Below are 19,875 nucleotides of genomic sequence, written 5' to 3'. Positions count from 1 at the left end.
ATGGCGGCGGCGGCGGGGCCGGAGGAGGCGGGCGGCTCGCTCCGCCGGTACCTGGCGCGGCTGGGCGCCCTGCGGCCGCGGCCCGACCGCGCCGAGCTGCACCTGCTCTTCGACCAGCTCATCTCGGAGAGCTGCGGGCCGGCGCCGGCGGCCGGGCCCAGCCCGCAGGTACCGCGGGGCCGCGCACGCGTGGGGCTGTGGGCGCTCGGGGGGGGCGGCCGGCGCCCCGCAGCCCGTGGGTTCTCCCCCCCCCCCATCCATCCATCCCCGGGCCGTTCGGGAGCTCCGACAGCCTGCGGCCCGGCACGCGTGGGCGGTGGGTGACACCGGTGGGTGACACCGGCCTGGAGGCGGGATCCTGGGGTGCATGAAGAGGAGTGTGGGCAGCGGGGCCAGGGAGGTTCTCCTCCCCCTCTGCTCTGCCCTGGGGAGGCCCCATCTGCAGTGCTGTGTCCAGTTCTGAGCTCCCCAGTTCAAGAAAGATGAGGAGCTACTGGAGAGAGTCCAGCGGAGGGCTACGAGGATGAGGAGGGGCCTGGAGCATCTCTCCTACGAGGAGAGGCTGAGGGAGCTGGGCTTGTTCAGCCTGGAGAAGAGAAGGCTGAGAGGGGACCTTCGAAATGCCTCTAAATATCTGCAGGGTGGGTGTCAGGAGGACGGGGCCAGACTCTTCCCAGTGGTGCCCAGCGACAGCACAAGGGGCAACGGGCACAAACTGAAGCAGAGGAAGCTCCAGCTGAACCCGAGGAAGAACTTCTTCCCTCTGAGGGTGACGGAGCCCTGGCCCAGGCTGCCCAGGGAGGCTGTGGAGTCTCCTTCTCTGGAGATATTCCAGCCCCGCCTGGCCGCGGTGCTGTGCCCCCTGCTGTGGGTGACCCTGCTTGGGCAGGGGGTTGGGCTGGGTGACCCACAGAGGGCCCTGCCAACCCCGACCATGCTGGGATTCTGTGACTCGACAGTCTTTACAGCCTGCTCTGCGGGCAATGAGACATTTTCCGTTCTCGGAGCAAGCCCTGCGTAGAACCACGGGGTGCTTTGGGTGGGAAGGGGCCATGAGAGGCCCCCCCAGCCCAGCCCCCTGCAGCAAGCAGGGACATCTCCAGCCAGAGCAGGCTGTAAATGGTAGAAAATGTCTTCCTTATACGCAGTCTGAGTCTGCTCTCCCTTAGTTCAAAGCCGTTACTCCTTGTCTCATCACAGCCAGCCCTGCTGAAAACATTTTCCCCATCTTTCCTATAGGCCCCATCCAGGCACTGGCAGCTGCTCTGAGATCTCCCCGGAGACTTCCCCAGGCTGACCAGCCCCAGCTCTCCCAGCAGAGGGGTTCCAGCCCTCGGATCATTGCTGGGGCCTCCTCTGGCCCCGCTCCCACAGCTCCAGCTCTGTCCTGTGCTGAGGGCTCCAGAGCTGGACGCAGGACTCCCGGAGGGGTCTCAGCAGAGCGGGGCAGAGGGGCAGAATCCCCCCCCTCGCCCTGTGCCCACGCTTCTGGGGATGCAGCCCAGGGCACGGTTGGTCTGCGGGGCTGCCAGCAGGCACTGCCGGCTCGTGTCCAGGTTTTCAACCCCCAGCACCCCGAAGCCCTTCTCGGCAGGGCTGCTCTCCATCCCTGCGTTCCCCAGCCTGTGTGGGTACCGGGGGTTGCCCCGACCCAGGTGTGGGGAGCTGTGGTTCTGCCGTACCCCTTCGGAACGCACGGTCCTTCATTGTTACGCTGTGGACAGTGCTGACTTACCCATTCCTCATTTTATTTCCAGAGCAGGCTTACTTTGCATTTAGGAATTAATTGATTTTTTTTGACAGTGCTCCTTTTCCTGCCCTTCTGTTCCTTCATCTAACTTCATATTTTTCTTTTGCCCTTATTACTGGCTTTGATTTTTCTCCGATGTTGAAGTGGTGCGGTTTGAGCAGCGCTCTTGCTGTTTGAATCCATGTCAGCGTATCCCTGCGTCGGGATGGAGGGCTGTGGATTGCTGAGAGGAGAAGCTTGCTAGCCGGAGTTTCCCGCGTTTCGTTACGTTATCCCCGTGTATTGATGTTAGTGGTATACACACGCAGATCCGGTTGTGTGATCAAAGTCTTAGCTGATGGTGTGGTTTCCACCCTAGCTTTGTAGTTTCTAAATAATGAACTGAGGCTTTCTTTTCCAGGATGTTTGTGCTCTGCTTGTCCAAGCCTGTCAGCTGGTTCGCCTTGATCAGGAACATCTTGTCAGCAAACTTTGTCAGCTCATCCATCACTTACTTAACAGATTTCAGGTACGAAAAGTTTGGCCTTGTCCCTCCTTTCCCTGTGTGCTGGCTCACTGGTCCCCCACTAAGCCAGGGAGGCCTGCTGTCCTTTTATAGGGCTATGGAGCTGACCTTCGTGCAGAGTCCCTTGAATTTTCCCTGCATTGGTTATTTATCCTGAGCTGGGGTTCTGATCTGTGGTTCTAGCATGGTTCCTGATGTAAATACAGCTCTCGCTGAGAAGGGATACACCATCGGAAACACTCTTGGTTACAGGACACTTGTATTGATTTATTCAGTTCTGAAGTGTCGGCTGATTCTGTGATTGTGTGTGATTCTAACAGCCGCATCACCCGAGTCTGTAACCAACAGATCTGCCAGTATTGACGCCAGCAGCATCTGATGATGTTTTCTTGACCACAGTCCTCTTCTGTTATGGCAGGTGATGGCTGACGAACAGAGCCTGAATTTTCTTCTCTCCTACTGCATCTCTGCTCTTAAGCAGTGCAGCTCCTGGACACATGTTGAGATTCTGCAAGCCTTGGCAGCTCTTGTTTACAATAATGGACCTAAATGTCAGAAAGTGAGTTTACAAGTTGAGAGAAAGTAACCACAATAATATTTGCACCCTTTTGCTGTTTCTTCTTTATTTTTTTTTTTAAAGAAAAAGTAGGAAAGTATCCGGTTCTCAAATTACCTTACCTTTTATGCTAAGATTGCATCTCATTTAAATAGTGACTGATATTTGTGGAAAAGTTGAATTTCAGGTGTGATAGGTGTGTATACTGATAATCCAGAGATAACGAGCTTCTTCCCATGGCGAACACCTCTGTACCTGCAGGCTGCAGCTGTAGGTTACCTGGCTTGAGCCAAAGACACGCTATTAAAGAAGGGCACCAGGCTTACCCTGCACGCTGACCACCCTGGCACGGCTGTGGATCAGGCAGGAAGAATGCGGGGAGCTTCAGATTGCTCGTTACTCAGCAGGCTCCATTGCGGATCCTGAAATTTGTCTGTAACCGGATCAGGTCTCTAGCGTGCGGTGGGCTCGAAGCCGTTTCGAAGTGGAGACCATCGGGTGTCAGTCCTGAGGTCTGTACACAGCTCCGTGTTGCGGCAGTGGGACGGGTAGTGTTTGACATAATGCATTCTCCTGCTGTCACCGGTTCTTGGCAGCTTGCAGAGCAGTTTCTGCTGCCGGGCTGAAGCGCGGGGTGGTGGTGCTAGCAGTTTTGGAGCTGCCAGCTTGCGTGGGTTTGGAGGCTGTGTAACCGCAGCGGTTTGGTACAGCAGTTGTTACTGACTTAGCTTTATGTCTGGGAGGAAAGCGTAAACTGGGACGCAGTCTGAACTGTGCTCACGCTCAATACTTTTTAAATACAAAACAAGAGAACTTTGGAAATGAATGTTTTCGTGTCATTTTTTGTGTATGTAATCTGTTTATGCAATCTGACATGGCAGCTGACAAATCTCTTTTTGTAGCATAGGTAGATTTAGCTACCAGACAGAAGAACCAGGAGGCTGAGGGAAGAGCCCTGACCCCTAATGACTTTTGCTGGTTTGTTTTAGTATCTCCCGGACTTGCTGGGCAAGGCTGGGCTCTTGGTGCAGTTCAGTGATTCTGCCCAGCCGGACGTGGAACTCAGGAGGGCAGCAGTACGCAGCATGGCAAACCTGTGTCTCAGGTGCGTACCAGCCTTTGCGGGTGGAGGGGTGGATGCTTTACGCGATGTACAGCAGCCAGCACGCACAGCTGGTCTGCTCTGTTCGTGCTGGGAGCAGCAGATGCAGGGTCAGGAAGCTGTATGTGCTGGAGCTCGAAATCTAAAACTTCAGTGCTCCAACATACTGTATCATCTGTGGGTAAAACCATAAACTCTCAGTCTGCCTGAAATAATGTTGTTACGGAGATTAATTTAGGGCAGAAGAGAAAAAGTGTTGTGCTGTCTGGTCCCTGCAGTGATTCTTTGGGTTAATTTTGCATAAGAAACGGTCAGTTACAAGTTTTTGCAGTGTTTGTTAGTTGTTCGTTTGCAATTCATCCATTTTTCCATTCCACATGTAAATATGCTGATGCCACAGGAACATCAAATCTTCATTAGCTGCTCTATGGGAAGAATTTTGACTAACCAGGCTCTGTGGACAAGCAAGCAATTAATAAAAGCAATAGGTATTTGGACTTGCTCTAAAGAGTGTTTTGGTTAATGGTTCCACCGAACAGACAGCTTGGTTTTTATTTAAAAAAAAAAAACAACAAAACACAAACGCTTGGAATTTCAGCACTTACAGATGGAGTCTGAAGAACTACTTAATGTAAATAAATGCAGCATCTGGCAGTTTGGGGCATGCTGATTTTTCTATGTGGAGAGTTGGGATTGTTTAGGCTGGAGAAGAGGAGGCTCTGTGAGGAGCTGACCAGTCTTCCATGATGGCAGGGAACGAAAAAGACTGAGCCAGACTGTTCTCAGTGGTACCAGTGAAAGGACAAGTGGCAATGGGCATAAACTGAAACACAGGAAATTCTGATTAAACATAAGAAAGAAAAAAAAAAAAAGGTAAGGGTTATCAAACACTGGAACCAGTTTCCCAGAGAGGCTGTGGAGTCTCCATCCTTGGAGGTATTCGAGACCTGACTGGACACAGTCCTGGGCAACCTGCTCTGGTTGACCTGACTTGAAGCAAGGGGGTTGTAGTAGATGATCTTCAGAGGTCCCTTGCAACCTCAGCTGTTCTCTGATTCTAATTTCAGGAAAATCACTTGCAATAATAGAGTTGTCCTGTGAGTATTATCAAATGTGTGTTGATGGCTTGAAGTAATTAAATGTGTTGGAACCAGGTGCTTAGGAATCCATTACAAAAGAATTTGTTTAGTGACTCTAAACCCACTGCCACAATGGCCAGCTCTTGCTAAATGGTACTCAGGGTAGTAAAGATCAAGTGATGCAGTTGCCCTCCCTGTTTCTGCAGTAAGTCAAGTGGAGATTGAAATGTTTCAGCACAGTAAGGTTGCCCAGACTTTGTGGAAGCTAGGGAGATGGCAGAAGTCATTCTAGGTCCTTTTCAATGCCAAATTTTGCCTAAAAAGCACTTCTAAGCGTGACAGCTTGTTAAGCTATGCTTGGAGAGTCATTGTAATTGAGAAGGTGGCCGCAGAAGCAGGGCAGGTGTAAGGCACACTGATTGTACTGGCTCTTTTTGTGCTTTATGGTGGTAGAGCTGAGCCCTTTCGAGAGCCATCCGTCCGTCTGGGGCTGTGCACTGCAGTGTGGCGGAGGGCCTGGGTCTGAGCTTGTGTGGGGCAGACTGCAACCCAACCATTTGTCTCCTCCTTTAATGCTAGCGTGCCTGGGCAGCCGTACTTGGACGAGTCCTACAGCAGTGTCTGTTTTCAAACTTTTCTAAGTGTTCTGCAGTCTTCAAAAAGCTCTGATGTGGATGACATCACTTTTTGCATGGTAAGTGTGAGTCTAATTATCTAGAATACTTAGGAGATTGGGCTGCTGGAGTGTTGGAATTTGGAATATAGGAAATCTGGAATATTGTCAACTGAGATTTTTGCTTAAATAGTCGTCGTCTTTTTTTTTTTTAATAGGCATAAGTAACTGTCCCAGTAATTATTTTGAGCAAAACTGTAATGGCCTAGAAGGTCACTTGAAAGATGTGAACCTTTGGTGTTTTGGGAAGGAAAAGCAAGTAATTCTGTGTTTTGCTTTTCAGTTACTGCAAAATGCACTGAAAGGTATCCAGTCGCTTCTTAATGGTGGGAAGATGAAACTAATGCAAACTGACCAAATTGGATCTCTGCTTGCAGTATTAAAGGTAAGCACTTAAATCCACCTGGAGAAAGAGGCAGGCGCTGGAAGGGGCATGTTGCAGAGGATTGGTAAGTGGGAAACAGTAGGAGAAGGTGAGAAGAGGGAGCAGAGAAGCCTGAGCGTGGGAGGCAATGTAGTGTGAGATGTAAAGAAAAAAGTCATTGACTTTCTCTCGCAGCATCTCAACTGCACTTCCCACAAAAGAACGTGACAGAAAGATGGGAGGCTCGTTTCTTTTTGGAACCCTTTTAAATCCTGCTAGGATAGTTGAATTTCGTGTGTTGCATAGCTGTTCCACAGCATGGGGAGAGTCAAGACCTGGGGGAAGGATCACAAGCCCAACTGAAAATTAATGAACACCTGAGTAAACAGAGAGTCAATCTCTGTACATCAAAAACGGAATGAATGCTAACGTTTTTGTTACTGTTCTAGAAATGTATGTTTCATGGACTGCCAGGACTGAGCATAGAAATGCCCGCAGCCTTGTACCCGGCTCCATTACCTCAGTACGATAAAAGGTCGCCCGTCAAAGAGGAGCAGTCGGAACCGGCCACCTTTAAGCAGACAGGGGTAAGCTGAAATCGTGCTGACGCTGCTGCGTGCTCAGCGTGTGCCTGTTCGGTGTGGTTCGGTGTTACCTGACGTGAGATTAGTGGCTAACAGGCTGTCTGCGTTCTGAGCGTGTGATACGGTTCCCGTTCTTTGCTCTAAAGGTATTGATTATAAATCTCTGCACTGAGTAAAATTGCCTCGTAAACTCAGATGACAAGAACAAATGGCTCTGCAGAGATTGGCTTTCCTGAGTTAAGCTGTGTGCATCAGTTATTCATCTATAGCCAAGAATTCTTGGCCCGCAGACATGGGATTGGCGCGTGCAGACTAGCCAAAGCTTTTTATTTTATAAGTTACATTTTCTCTCCTAACACTTGCACAATTGTTTGACTCTTTCTTCGGGATGTCAAGTTCATCTAGAGACTGATTTCCTCCCCCCTCCCCCATCTGTATGCCTAATCCTTCTACAGGTTATTTTTTAACCCTGTAAACATTTTGGATTACTAATTATCTGAAAGACATTAGAGAAAATAAAGTTGTATAGTCATGTTGACTTGTTTCTTTTTAGATGTTAAATGCCTACTGTAAATCTAAAAGAGCTACAGAAGTATTTACTGTTCCTGTTCTTTCATCACTTTTGCGTGAAATATGATTTTTAACTAAAAGTTTTCTTGGAAATCTTTCGCTGTACTGATGAAGAGGCCAGAGCTGAATTTTTGAGGCTATTCAGGTATAAATACCTTACTTACACTAAGGTATTACTGTACTGATGCTGCTGTTGCTACTAGTAAGCGGAGTTTGCAAACTCTCAGATGCTAAAGAAGTGACTATTTCTCTATGTACAGTGTGGCACATACATATAATTGCACTTGTGTGAAATATTGTTGCATCAGAAGAATGCTAAATAGCTGTGATAACTCTTGGTTAAACTAAATCGCATCTAAAAACTCGTTTAGAAACTTGTCTGATTTGATGTTGATGTACTATATAGAGGGTATGATTTGTTATATTAAACTCAGCTTTTATTCTGGATTAGCAATTAGTTTTGTTTTCAGATGAGACCTTTTTCCTTGAGATTTACAATTATAAAAATTTTTGCATATCTTTCTAGATATTATTTCAAAAGATTAAAAAAAAATCTGTTTTTTTGCCTTAAAACAGAACCGAAGGAAAAAGTCCAAAGGGAAACAAAAGAAGGGAGAGTTTGGGGAAGAAGGAAGAGAAGATTTGGGTGATGCAGGAAATGAATCCGTCCTTGGAGCCAACATGCTGAAATTACACTTGGAGGATGTGCAGAACAGGCCTTGTTCGGATCCTTGGACTCGTGCATCAGATGTTGCATACGTGCCTGCTGGAAAGGATCACTTGGCTTCACGTCACACTACCTGGAAAAGAATCAGCAGCAGTGAGTCGGAATATTCTGATGCTGAAGGTGGAATACAGAGCAAAATGAGGTGATTGTTGTGCGTGTAAACATAAAGCACGGTAGCAGAGTGTACTGTTGCTCATAACAATTTAAGCTCATGTATCATGTTAAAGCATACCTCTTGTTCCTGTAGGTCCAGCACAGATTTTAGACATGTGCAGACTCTTACGCTTCCACAGGATCGTAGCGCTTTGTTCTTAATCAAAACTGTCGAGGAAATCACTTTTCCTTTTGATTTATGTGGTGATACAAGAAAATCGGAAGGCAGTAATTTGTATTGGTTTGAAAGTAAATTTGTTCTTTCTCTTCCTGTTCTTGGTCTAAAAATTGTCTTCTCGCAGCTAGCCACTAATATAAGTCAAAGAGGTGAAGTCCATTACTTTTCAGTGCTGCTATTTCATTCATCTCTTTGTTTGTTTTTAAGATCTTATCAAGCCAATGTTCGTCAAGGGGCTCTGGCCTGTTTCCTCTCTGCTACAAAATCAATAGAAAAAAGAGTTCTCTATGGCTACTGGTCAGCGTTTGTTCCTGATGCACCCGGTATTGGCAGCCCCCAGTCAGTGTCCTTGATGACTATTGCTTTAAAGGACCCTTCTCCAAAGGTGAGGCAGTTCTGAGTAGAAAAAGCATTGTATTTTTACCATAAATAGAAGAGGATGTGTTGGTTAAGAGAACAAAGGATTGGTCGTACACTGCTTAAAGTTATGAGAAAAAATAGTTGGAGTTTAATTTTCTCTTGCTGGAGAAAGAGATGTTCATAAATTTCAAAATTCTCTGTTGGCTCAAAGGAGGTGTTAAAAGTGGATAACAGAAATGTTTTATCATTCCAGACCCGCGCCTGTGCTCTTCAAGTTCTCTCAGCCATCCTGGAAGGTTCTAAGCAGTTTCTTTCTGTTGCTGAAGATGCTAATGATCACAAGAGAGCTTTTACTCCCTTCTCCGTAACTATTGCTTCGAGCATCCGGGAGCTGCACCGCTGCCTGCTGCTCGCCCTGGTGGCAGAATCCTCTTCTCAAACACTGACACAAATAGTCAAGGTAACTGACTGTAAATGTTTCAAATGGCTGCCCCAGAGATGAGACTGGTCTCTACATTAAGTCTTGAAGAAAGATTGCATAGGAATTGTTGTAGCTGTTGAGGACTAAGGCGGTGGTGGGAAATAGACTGTTGTTGTCTCACAAGGCTTCACTGACTGCGTCTTCCTACAGAGCCCTAGAGTTTCTCTCCTTTTCAGCACAGGTCGCTTGTTCCTGCGTTTCTTTCGTGTAGTCTTTTTGGAGCTGAATGAACCTTTGAAATGATTCTGAAGACTTACATTGGCGTTAAAACTGGAATCCAGATTGGGGGAAAAAAGCTTTCCATGGGCTATTGAAATTCCTTGGTCCTGATGCCAGGTCACAGTAGTTAAATACTTGTTCTTAGGAGCCAAGTTTGTAAGCAGTTTTCAAACAGCAGGTAATTGGGGCATTTGTTTTCAGATGCCCTCAGATAATTAGCTGTCTAAATGACCTAAATTGCAAATGTAAAAACAAATCTGTTGGAGGCCAGGCTGACATTGTAACCACCATTCCATGTGTGTTCTTTTGTGTGTTTCAGTGCCTTGCAAATTTGGTTTCAAATGTGCCATATAGCCGTTTAAAACCTGGGTTGCTGACGAGAGTTTGGAACCAGATAAAGCCATATATTTATCATAAAGGTTTGCATTCTGTTTGGCTGGAGCCTCTTTGTATATGTTACATCTTAATTCAGCATTGGTCATTACAAAATAGTTGTGCATTAACACCCACCCCCCCTGCCCCATGCTTCATATACGTATGTATTCATACATAAACATATGTTACGCTATCGAATTATGTGTTATGATCTGTGCTGTCTGAAAACTGCTGAAGAAGGTTTCTGACCTGTCAGGGAGGTGCTAACAGACTGGCTTTTCCTTCCCCCGCCCTGTTCTTTCTTGCAGATGTTAATGTTCGAGTTTCCAGTCTGACGTTATTAGGGGCCATAGTGTCTGTCCAAGCACCTTTACCAGAGGTGCAGTTACTTTTGCAACAGCCCAGTTCTTCAGGGCTTAATAACAGTGGTAATGCAACCCCTCACCGTTCAAGTTCTTCTGAGCAGTGGAGAAAAGCACTCCCCTCAGAAGGGAAGCGTCCAGAAAATCCGGCAGGATGTACGCCTTCAGAACCGTGCTGGCTTCTGCGTCTCTGTGTTTCCATCATCGTCCTGCCCAGAGAGGATTCCTGTTCTGACAGCGATGCTAACTTTCCGTCGTTTTCCAGCGTTTATGAACCGTGTCCCCTTCGACTGGAATCCTTACAGGTGGGGATGAACAGCTAGCTCGTAAAATGAGCAGCTTGGTACAATGTCAGACTACCTCCTGCCAGCCAAGGCTTTGCCCCTAGCTCTTTTAGCGAGATTCAGGCTTTTGCTGATGCAGTGTGTCTGAGCTGCTGTGACTGGAAGAGCAGTAACATTTTGCTTGCGTGCCTGTGGCCACAGCATAACCATCCCATAGTAAACCTGCAGCAGCAAGTTCATCTGCCTGTGATTTTTGTTACCTTCGTTATTTTAAAATATTTGGCTGTGTGTGCTGGCATCTGGTAAAGGCTGTGAGTCTGCTGCGTGCTAACTCCTCCATACAGTATGTAAATTAAATTTTTGCTAGAAAATAGTGGGGAAGAACCTTGCAGTCAGAGCACAGCCTGCCGGGAGCTGTGGAGTGATGCTGGTGTGACTAAAGGGGTACCTGTGAATGCTGAGACTTGTCCCTGTTTTTCTTCACATAACTACAGAAAATAGTAAGATTTTGTAATGTACATCCCAAGGAGTCTCACTCTTTCTCTGAAACAATGAATATTTGTGAAATCCAGCTTCACAGAACGCAGAACAGGAGATACAGAATGTGTTGCTCTTATAGGCGCTGTTGCTTAGGTTTTAAGCTACAGGAGACCTTACTTACAGTAAATAATTCATTGTCTTGCTACCCGATAGTGCTTTTGTGGCCCTTTTTTGAACAAGATAATGGAAGAGGGAGGTTTTTAATTAGCTGTAGTATTCTGAAAGTTGTGCTGCAAGGTATATCTGTTACATCAGAGTTTAGTATGTGGTCCCAGTGTTTTTTAGCCCATTAATGTCCTCTCTGTATTTGGGGTGTTTTGGTTTGACAGAAGGAAACAACACTGAATGGAATTTCTTCTGTTTGTGTTTAGGTGTTGGCTCTTCTTGTTAAAGGTTATTTCTCTATGGCTCAGAGCTATTTCCTAGAACTTGGAGAAGTGGCTTGCAGATGCATGGAAGAAATGGATCCATCCGTCCAGCTTCATGGAGCCAAAGTAAGAGCATGAGAAAACGTCAACATTGTTTTACCAAGTCAATTTTATCTGTTAGTGTGCTTTGCAAATACAGATGAGTAGTGATGAATATTCAGAGCATCTTGCTGTGTCTGATGTAGCACCCCGTAAAGAGCTGGTGCTTGCTGTATCTCTTTGGGAAATGCCGTACCCTGATACTTTGAGAAATGCACCTTCTGCTTCCAGTCTTGAATTCTTAGCAGATTTTTGTTGCTCTTCTGAGTCACCAGGAAGCTTGAGAGGTGCAAGGATGATAACACTGGCCCTTCCCTGACTTAGCATCAGCTGGCGCAGGAACTGTAGTCTGTCGCCCAAAGGAAAGCTCAGAGAGATTTCCTCTTTGCACAGCAATTTTTTTGCTGTTCTAGCTGGAGACTTTACATAAGAAAGGCTTTTCCTCTGATTTCTTCACTAGGAGGGACAGAATAGAGTTCAAACAATACTAAATCTTTTGGGTTTCTTCACTGAGAAAGTGTAGTCCTAGGTAAAGGTTGCTATAGTTCCATGGTACTTGAGTCATCCCCGATAAAGTTCCCCTTGCTTTTTGTTTCCTTGCAGCTTCTGGAGGAGCTGGGCACAGGGGTACTACAGCAGTACAAGCCCGAGTCAGCCGTTGCCCCCGATCAGAGAGTACCGGTCAGCGTGGTAAGTGTGTGGGCTCCCTCCGAGATTCCACTTCACTGAGCTTCCTCTCTCGAACTCTCTGCAAAGTTACTGGCATGGATACAGGTAAATTAATTGCAGGAAAGCAGAAAGGGACTCAGTACCCCGTGGCTTTGTAGGTGCTGCTATGTACGATTTTTGTAGACTTCCTGCATTATTTTGGCATTTGTTTTTGTCTGTAGGCAGATGTGTTGTTTTTTTTTCTTTTACCTGATGTTAGCACCAGCTCTCTGCCTTTCCTCACCCCTCCTCTTCCTGCCTGCTGTAAGTCTGAAAGCTGGAGGAACAGCGCAGATTTTGCGTGTGTCATTACTGCTGCATGAAACCTAGATGTACACTTTTAGAGTTCTGGTGATTTTGCGTTGTTATAAGAGTCAGCCTGCATGTTCTGGCGGCTCACAAGTGCAGAGGGAGTGGCCAGAACCACAGCATATGTGATTTCAGAAAAATTCATTGTTTGAGGCTGGCTGTTGGACAAGTTTGCGGAAGCTGAGGAGCTGGCATTTTAGTAGTAATGTAGGCCTGTTTAAGTCTTGCTTCTGCGAACAGAAAACAAGTTTAAAAATGTCTTTGGTGTATGCTAAGTTTTGAGCTGGCCACCAGTGACCCTACAAGATAGGCAACATGTCTGGTAGCACTGAGTGCCTGTTGCTTTATATGAATGTAAATTGTCAGGCCAATGAAGATATCAAATTCAAGAATAAAATTGTAATTCTACCTAATGCATCTAATTGGAGTGTATGTGACCTTTAAAAGGAAACAAACAGAACTCAGTGAATAAGTACTTGATAGCAGTACTAAAATTTCTTTAAAATGTTTCTGAATGCTAAGTATTTTAGGCTTCCAAGCAGCTGTAATCACTTTCACGTGTAATTATGCTACCTACTGTAAGTATGTCTAAAAGATGATCATAGAAAAAGACAATCTGCTGTAGAACTTGGGTGTAATTGCTGAGTTTAAGTAGGTAAACCTGGCTGCTTGCTCTGTAGGTTGTAACTTTCTGGACCATGATGTTAAACGGCCCTCTACCTGGCACGCTGCAGAACTCTCCACATGCAACTCTTCAGACAAGCGCCTGTGATGCCCTGTCCTCTATCTTGCCAGAAGCTTTCAGCAATCTGCAGGTAGGAGAGCACTCCTTTAAGCGTGGTGTTTTTACCTATTGAGGCTTTGCTCTTGTCTACCAGACTGCAGTAGTGTAAAGCCTTTTAAAACTTACAAGGAGAGAATAGAGGAATCTTCCGTATGTATATACTTTTTTTAACATTCTGAACAAGTTGTGACTTGAAGACTGGAAAAGGCAACGTTGGGAGTAATTAGTCTGTCAAAACAATTAAACTGCAGATCACGGAAGCTGTTTGGCCCTGCCATGAATGCTCAGCCTTGATGGTGATGCACGGGAGATGCAGGGCCAGAATTTCATTGCATGAGGGAGGAGTGGAGGGCTGTTGTTCTGCTGGTTAAGTGTTTGAAGAGACAGCTGAGCTAACAGCCATGGACTGACGTTTTTCACCAGTTGGCATGCATGTTTTTTCTTTTGGCTGGCTTTTAAAACGCTAAACTGCAGTGATTGCCCTGGCAGAAGCAAACAAATGTGTTGGCCTTACTCTCCTTTTGCAACATGAAATATGCTTTTAAACATGAAAGCCTTGGCAGTGTATCACCGCTGCATTGTGCAGCTCCTTTTGTGTCACTGTGCCCTTCTTGATGGGGAGTACTCTGCCAGATCTCATTTGCCCAAGAATTGCTAGTACAGCAGTATCTCTGGAATTCTCCGTCCGGTTTCTCCAAGTACAGCGTGTGCTTCATCACTCTGTACTTTGATCCCGTACATTCTTGTCTCTGTGGCCATGTGGGGTCAAGTCAGTGCCCACTCTGACCCTTTGCTCTGATGAAAGAAACATCTTTGTCACGGCTTGGTAAACTGACAATCTGTCCGGGATGAACTTAATCTGCCTGGCTGTCCTTGTTAATGAAGGGGAAAGAGTGAAGTAAGGCAGGAAAAAGCAACTGATCCAGTCTGTTTTACCTTTGATGGACTGGGCCTTCTGCATTTGGGTGATAGTTAATATTTCGGTTTGCTTCATGGTCTTACAGCAAAAAGATCGTGTTTGCTGGAAGCATTCCCATTTCCTGTGTGGCATCCTGAAATGCCAGTCAATTTACTTGAAAGAAAAGAATACGCTCTGAATTGTAGCTTCTATAGATTCCACAAACTGGGGTCTTTCAGAGTATTTTTCAGTTATCTTTCTTTGTGGGACAGAAGTCTCTTCAGTTTCTCTCTTGCCATGACTGCTTATCGTTGCAGAATGACCAGCAGATACTGTGCGTCACTCTGCTGCTTGGCCTCAACCACAGTGAGAACCCCCTGGTAAAAGCTGCTGCCGCACGCGCGCTTGGAGTCTACATTCTCTTCTCTTGCCTTCGGCAGGTCAGAACTGGCCCGTTTTTCTTACTTGGAGCTGTTTTGTAATGGGTTTGATGAGCCATAAGATGTGGGACATGAGTTCTTTTGGAATGAATTGGCCTTCCTTCCTGCGTCTGGTCTGTGTGTAGCTTTTCTTTACTGTCTCCAGACCTGCTCTTGCCAGCTGTGCGGTGAGCAGAACCAGTGCAGTTTCAAGTGAGATGAAGCAGAAGCCAAAGTGCTTCCTAAGTGAGAGCATAAGGAGGGAGGCCAGGATCTTCCCTGAGCTCTCAGGGACGGAAGTGGGAAAGGCTAGGTTGGCACAGAAGAGCTGCGAGAGTTGGGGTAGAGCTGGGAAGAAGGGAACAGCTGTACAGCACTCGGTAAAGTTTAACAAGTTTTTAATAGGAAGGCTTCAGTTTTGCTTAAAAGTAAGCAGTAAAGCTTATTTGGAGGAAACAATGCTGGTTTATTTCTGCAAAAAAAAATTGATCTTAGCTTGGCTGAGCTGGAAGACTGTAGTTTTTGCAATGTGGCCTTAAATGGGTGATTGTAATAAAAAATGTATGTAGTAGCTGAGGTTGAGGTTTGAGTTAAAAATATTTTGAAAGAAAGTCCTTTACCATAGGCAAGGGAAGGAAAAGGAAATGTCAAGTGCCACAGAAGAGAAGGTTAGACAGGCAGCTCAGCGGGGAGTTTGGAGAAGCGATTACTTTCTTAAGCGTGGGGCTTGGCGAGTCCTGGCAATCCAGGTAATGCTGTTAAAATCCAAAGTAACTAAAGCACCAAGGAAATTAAATGATGCATTGAAACTTTTCAGCAACAGCTACCCAAGAGAGGTGAACTTGGTCAGAATGCAAGCTTAGACTGTTAATTAAAGATTAAACAAAGCTGTACAGAGAGCACCATAAGCACGTTAAGAGTTGTCGCCTAGAAAAGAAGAGTATATGAACAGAGCTGGTCTCTGTGCAGGTGTCATTTTCCCTAGAAAGGCCAGAACGTAGATGTTGCTAAGGAAATCACCTTTCTAACTTCACAGCAGTTTCTACTTTCATAGGATGTGATGTTTGTGGCAGACACAGCAAACGCTATTCTGAATTCCCTCCATGACAAGTCTCCGAACGTCCGTGCCAAAGCAGCTTGGTCCCTGGGCAACCTTACAGACACCCTGATCATCAACATGTACGTAAGCGCACCTTGGCCCGCGGAACGCCTCTCTGCCCGTATTCCTGTAGCCTCAGGCAGAGGGTACTGATCTACTTAGTAGCAAAAAAAGCCAAAATTTGGCTTGAATGCTTCTTTGTAACCACTGTTCTGCCTGTGTGTCTGCCAGCCTGTGACACTGTGTTACAAGTATCCTGTATCCATCCTGCATTGAGTTCTGCTAGGGTTTAGGTGTTACTCATCGCTAGTTCTGGAGTATATTCCAAGTTTACTTTACAGTTTTCTATTTCTTGGACATTGCTTTGTGTAATTGCACGTTCCCTGGTTACTTTACTTTCAACATAACACAAAGTAAGATTAATAAATACTTAACACTTCCTTAAATCAAAGACTGGAGGAAGTCTAACCCGCTGTTACACTTTTAACAGGAGAAATAGTTATCATATATTCCTGCTGAAGAATTACCTCTGAGCAATTTGTTGCCCTCTGTTTTTTATTACAGACTTAATGCATTGCTAACTGGCTTTCTTGCATTGATAGTTTGGTTTTAAATTAATAAACATAGGGTCACATGTAGTAAGGCCTGCCTTACATATTAGCCTTCTAAAGAGTGAAGGTTGTTCACACGCCTTTGGGAAGGGTTGTAGCACATCTTTGGGGATGGATCATCTGAGCTGGCCTCTCACGGTGAGATTCTCCTGCCAGGGAAACAATGGGACAGAGTTTTCAAGAGGAATTTTCTGATCTCCTGCTGTTGAAAATGTTACGATCTGCAACTGAAGCATCCAAGGACAGAGACAAGGTATGACTGAGAGGAAGGAGGGTGGAGTTATCCTACTCTAGTTAGCTCTTGTGTTTTTATTTAAAAAAAAAAATAGAAAAAGGAATAAAAGGCACCAGTTACTTTGAGGTGTTTTGCCCCAACGGACAGGGAGCTGCAGCTCAGCATCCTTTCTTGAGGGCTGCTGTTTGGAGGTTTCCCATATTGTTTGACCTGCAGGATATTTGACTGTGCTTTTCCAAAGTGCAGGGCTTTTTTGTTTTATTTTTTTTTCTTTCAAGGTGGCCACTTGCAGAGAATGATCTGTCTGGTGGCATTTAGGAAGTTACCATCTGATTAAGACACCAGTGTGATTCCAGATAGGCTCCTTGTTGGCTCTGAGCATGACTTCATAGCAGACTTGACAAAAGTTTTGCCTATAAACTGAAAGCCAGAAGGGTGTTTTTGTGCGTGTGTGTTACAGGTAAAGAGTAACGCAGTCCGGGCCCTTGGGAATGTGCTTCATTTCCTTCAGCCATGTCATGTAGCAAACCCCAGGTTTAGGGAAGCCATCGAGGAATCTCTTCAGGCCCTCATTTCTACTGTTCAGAGCGAGGCCACGATGAAAGTGCGCTGGAATGCTTGTTACGCGCTGGGGAATGTGTTTAAGAACCCTGCCTTGCCTCTCGGTGAGTAACTCGTCCCACTGGCTTTGGGTTTGCACAGCAGGTTGTGGTTTTGATAACAAGGTCTCTGTTACAAACGTGTTGGGGAAGGAGGGGGGGGAGCAAACTGAATCTTGCTGTCGTAGCTTTCCCAGAACTCTTGCCAGTGAAAGAACTCGGATGCTGTGAATGCTAAAAGAGGCATAACTGTGCTGTATGCAGTTGGATCTGTCATGTTAGAAAAGAGCGCGAGGATGGGATTATAGCTGTGAATAGATGCAAAATGTCACTTTTCATCTTACGAAACTTCAGAAGATTAACTGGGTTTTAGCTAATTTTTCATTTCATAACCCCTGATTTGCTCATTTAGACCAGAATAAATATGGTAAATGTAAGCCCATTAAATGTTTAGGAGATACATTTACAGTTTTGTGTATTTTGACTGATTGAAAAGGGGTTTTCATTTTGGGTTTGTTGGTTTGGTTTTTTTTTGTAGGAGAAGCTCCTTGGACCACGGAAGCATATAGTGCACTTTCCTCAGTAGTGAAGTCCTGCAAGAATTTTAAAGTCCGGATCAAATCGGCCATGGCCCTCTCCATCCCTAGCAGGAGGGAATGCTACGGCTCCACCGAGCAGTTCTGCCAAATCTGGAATGCCTTGGTGGTGGCCTTGCAGAAGAGCGAGGACACCGAGGACTTTCTGGAGTTCAAGTACAGTGCCAGCCTCAGGACGCAGATCTGCCAGGCTCTGCTGCATTTGTTAAGTCTGGCCAAGAGCACAGACCTGACGGCCATTCGGGAAAGCGTAGCAGAAAACGGGGATGCAATCAGACCCTACGTCTCGCAGTATCTAAAATCTGGAGCTGAAGAAAACGAAGCAGGAATGCACACGGGCTTGTGCGAGAGGGAAGAAGTATTAAAAGGAGCTCTCGAACATCTCCGTGGGCTGGAGAAACAGCTGGAGGGCAAAGCTGGGGTCAGGGTGTCTGGTTATCTAGAAGATGTCTTGACAAACCATGCCAATGCCACGCAATTAGCAGAGGCTTAGAAGGAAACACCTGCTTTGGGGACCAAGAACTTCCACTTCTGACCGGGCACAGAGGAGAAACACACTGCTTTCCCTTGCGCAGGGCATCCAGGAGGAAAGTTCCCTGCTGCTGGTATTGAACGAGTTATTTCAAACTTACTAAAACCGTTCACGATGCCTGATGGAAAGATCTGTAGAACTTCATCTTCTGCTTGTTGTTGTGTGTGTTTTTAGTGAACTCTGAAGTTGTCCTGGGTCCGTTTTGTTTGTACACTGAGCTGCTACAGTGTGGCCACTTGGAAAACAAATGCCTTGTCCTTCTCTGTGCGTTTTATAAAAACAGCCTGTTCTCTGGGCTTATCTAAATGCATTTTGTTACTATTGCTGCTGTATTCCAAACCGTGTTTGTAAAGGAGGGGTCTGGAAGAATTTTGTTTTTCTGAGCACTGCAAATGTTGTCACTCTTGTGTTCCTGCAATAAACCCAAATATGCCAATATTTGAGTAACAGCTTAGAGCAAACACCCTTTGCCTTTACCTGTCTGCAGTCCCGCTGTCTCAGGCCTGGCCTGCGCCTCCCTGCTGCCTTCACTCATCCTGTCTTCCAAAAAACTCGAAATTCCTTCTTTGCAGGCGGATGGTACTGCGCTGTGTAAGCTAGAAAACTCAAAGTAGGTCCTCCGAGGCTGGAATTCCGACTCTTGGAGCGGCGCTACCCCTGCGGCTCTGTCGCCTTTCTGTGGGAGGTGCGGCGATGCTCCCAGCCGCACGTGCGTTTGTTCATAGTTCTCAGGTTCTGTCCCCTTCCCCTTCCTTGGCGATGATGTTGTTGCTCTGTTTGCTGTGTGCTTGCTGTGCTGATAGCCGGGGCAGGACGGAGCGCGCCGAGGTTGCCGGGGACAAATCAAAGCCTGCAGGAATGAGCCGGTCCGTGGGGCGCTTTGAGAGCCGAGTGCCTGCTGTCCTGACCTCTGGGGGGATGTTTGAACAGAGCTCAGGGCAAGCCCTGCCTGTCGTAAAAGCTCTTTGGGATACAGAATTGGTCTGTTTTTTCCATCCTTGCCACGGGTTCCAGTGGGCCTCGAGCAGTGTGAGTATCTGAAACCCCCGCAGAGTACCGGGGTCTCTTTTGCTGGAGGTGTGGGGCCAGTTCCTGGCCAAGAGTGAGTTCTGCTGCAACAGCCCGCAGCAGGAGCAGCTCTGCCAGCCGTAGCGTGTGGTCAGCCTTCTCCAGGTGCTTTGGAAGGCTGAGCATCGCTGCAGGGCCCCGGCACCACCAGTGCCCTTGCTGGGCCACATCCCAGAGGGCTCAGGAGCACCCCTGGCTCTGCTTGAAGGTACAAATTTCCACTTCAGCTGACCCTTGCTCGTTTTCCCTCTCTTTGGCTGCTGCAGTTGTGCCCTGTACGCATCTTCTGAGTTTCTACCACCTGAAGCAAGCCTGCGTTCTGCAGCTCTGTTCTGCCTGTAGAAGAAATGTGCCCCGTTACCACTGAAAACACAACTGTGCCTGGATTTCTTGCCCAGGTTTGCTGACATCTCTAGAGCTGCCCACATTCTGCGCCAGCTGGAATACTGCCGGGGAGGCGGCTGTGGGATGCGGTATCCGACGCCTGGTCAGGCAGCAGACACAGGGTGTACCTGTGCCGAGTGTCTGCTCCAGCAGCCCACACCCGATGTCAGGGTGTTCTGAACGGAGAAATCTGTGATTTTATGCACCCCAAGAAGCGGATGGGAGCTGCTGGGATTCTCAGTAGCGCAGAGATAACCTCTCTGGTTTTAATAAAAAATTCTCTGAAGTCTCACCTGGCTCTCAT

At 46.6% G+C, this 19,875-nt stretch overlaps 1 protein-coding gene across 1 annotated transcript; it reads left to right on the top strand.

Moving 5' to 3' along the window:
• On the top strand, nucleotides 1-18,555 carry HEATR6 (HEAT repeat containing 6). Its single transcript, XM_075440317.1, has 20 exons — nucleotides 1-168; nucleotides 2,151-2,258; nucleotides 2,674-2,814; nucleotides 3,801-3,916; nucleotides 5,572-5,686; nucleotides 5,949-6,050; nucleotides 6,479-6,616; nucleotides 7,760-8,052; nucleotides 8,449-8,626; nucleotides 8,855-9,061; nucleotides 9,621-9,720; nucleotides 9,985-10,343; nucleotides 11,234-11,356; nucleotides 11,933-12,019; nucleotides 13,027-13,161; nucleotides 14,346-14,468; nucleotides 15,502-15,626; nucleotides 16,314-16,410; nucleotides 16,853-17,057; nucleotides 17,530-18,555. Exons 1-20 carry the CDS (start codon nucleotides 1-3, stop codon nucleotides 18,078-18,080), a joined length of 3,471 nt encoding a protein of 1,156 aa, XP_075296432.1. The 3' UTR covers nucleotides 18,081-18,555.
• Nucleotides 18,556-19,875: the final 1,320 nt, after the last annotated feature.

The sequence above is a fragment of the Opisthocomus hoazin genome, chromosome 20 (assembly GCF_030867145.1).
Source record: "Opisthocomus hoazin isolate bOpiHoa1 chromosome 20, bOpiHoa1.hap1, whole genome shotgun sequence".
Lineage (NCBI taxonomy): Eukaryota > Metazoa > Chordata > Aves > Opisthocomiformes > Opisthocomidae > Opisthocomus > Opisthocomus hoazin.
The sequence above is the reverse complement of the archived record's forward strand: the minus strand, read 5'-3'. Positions and strand labels throughout refer to the sequence as shown.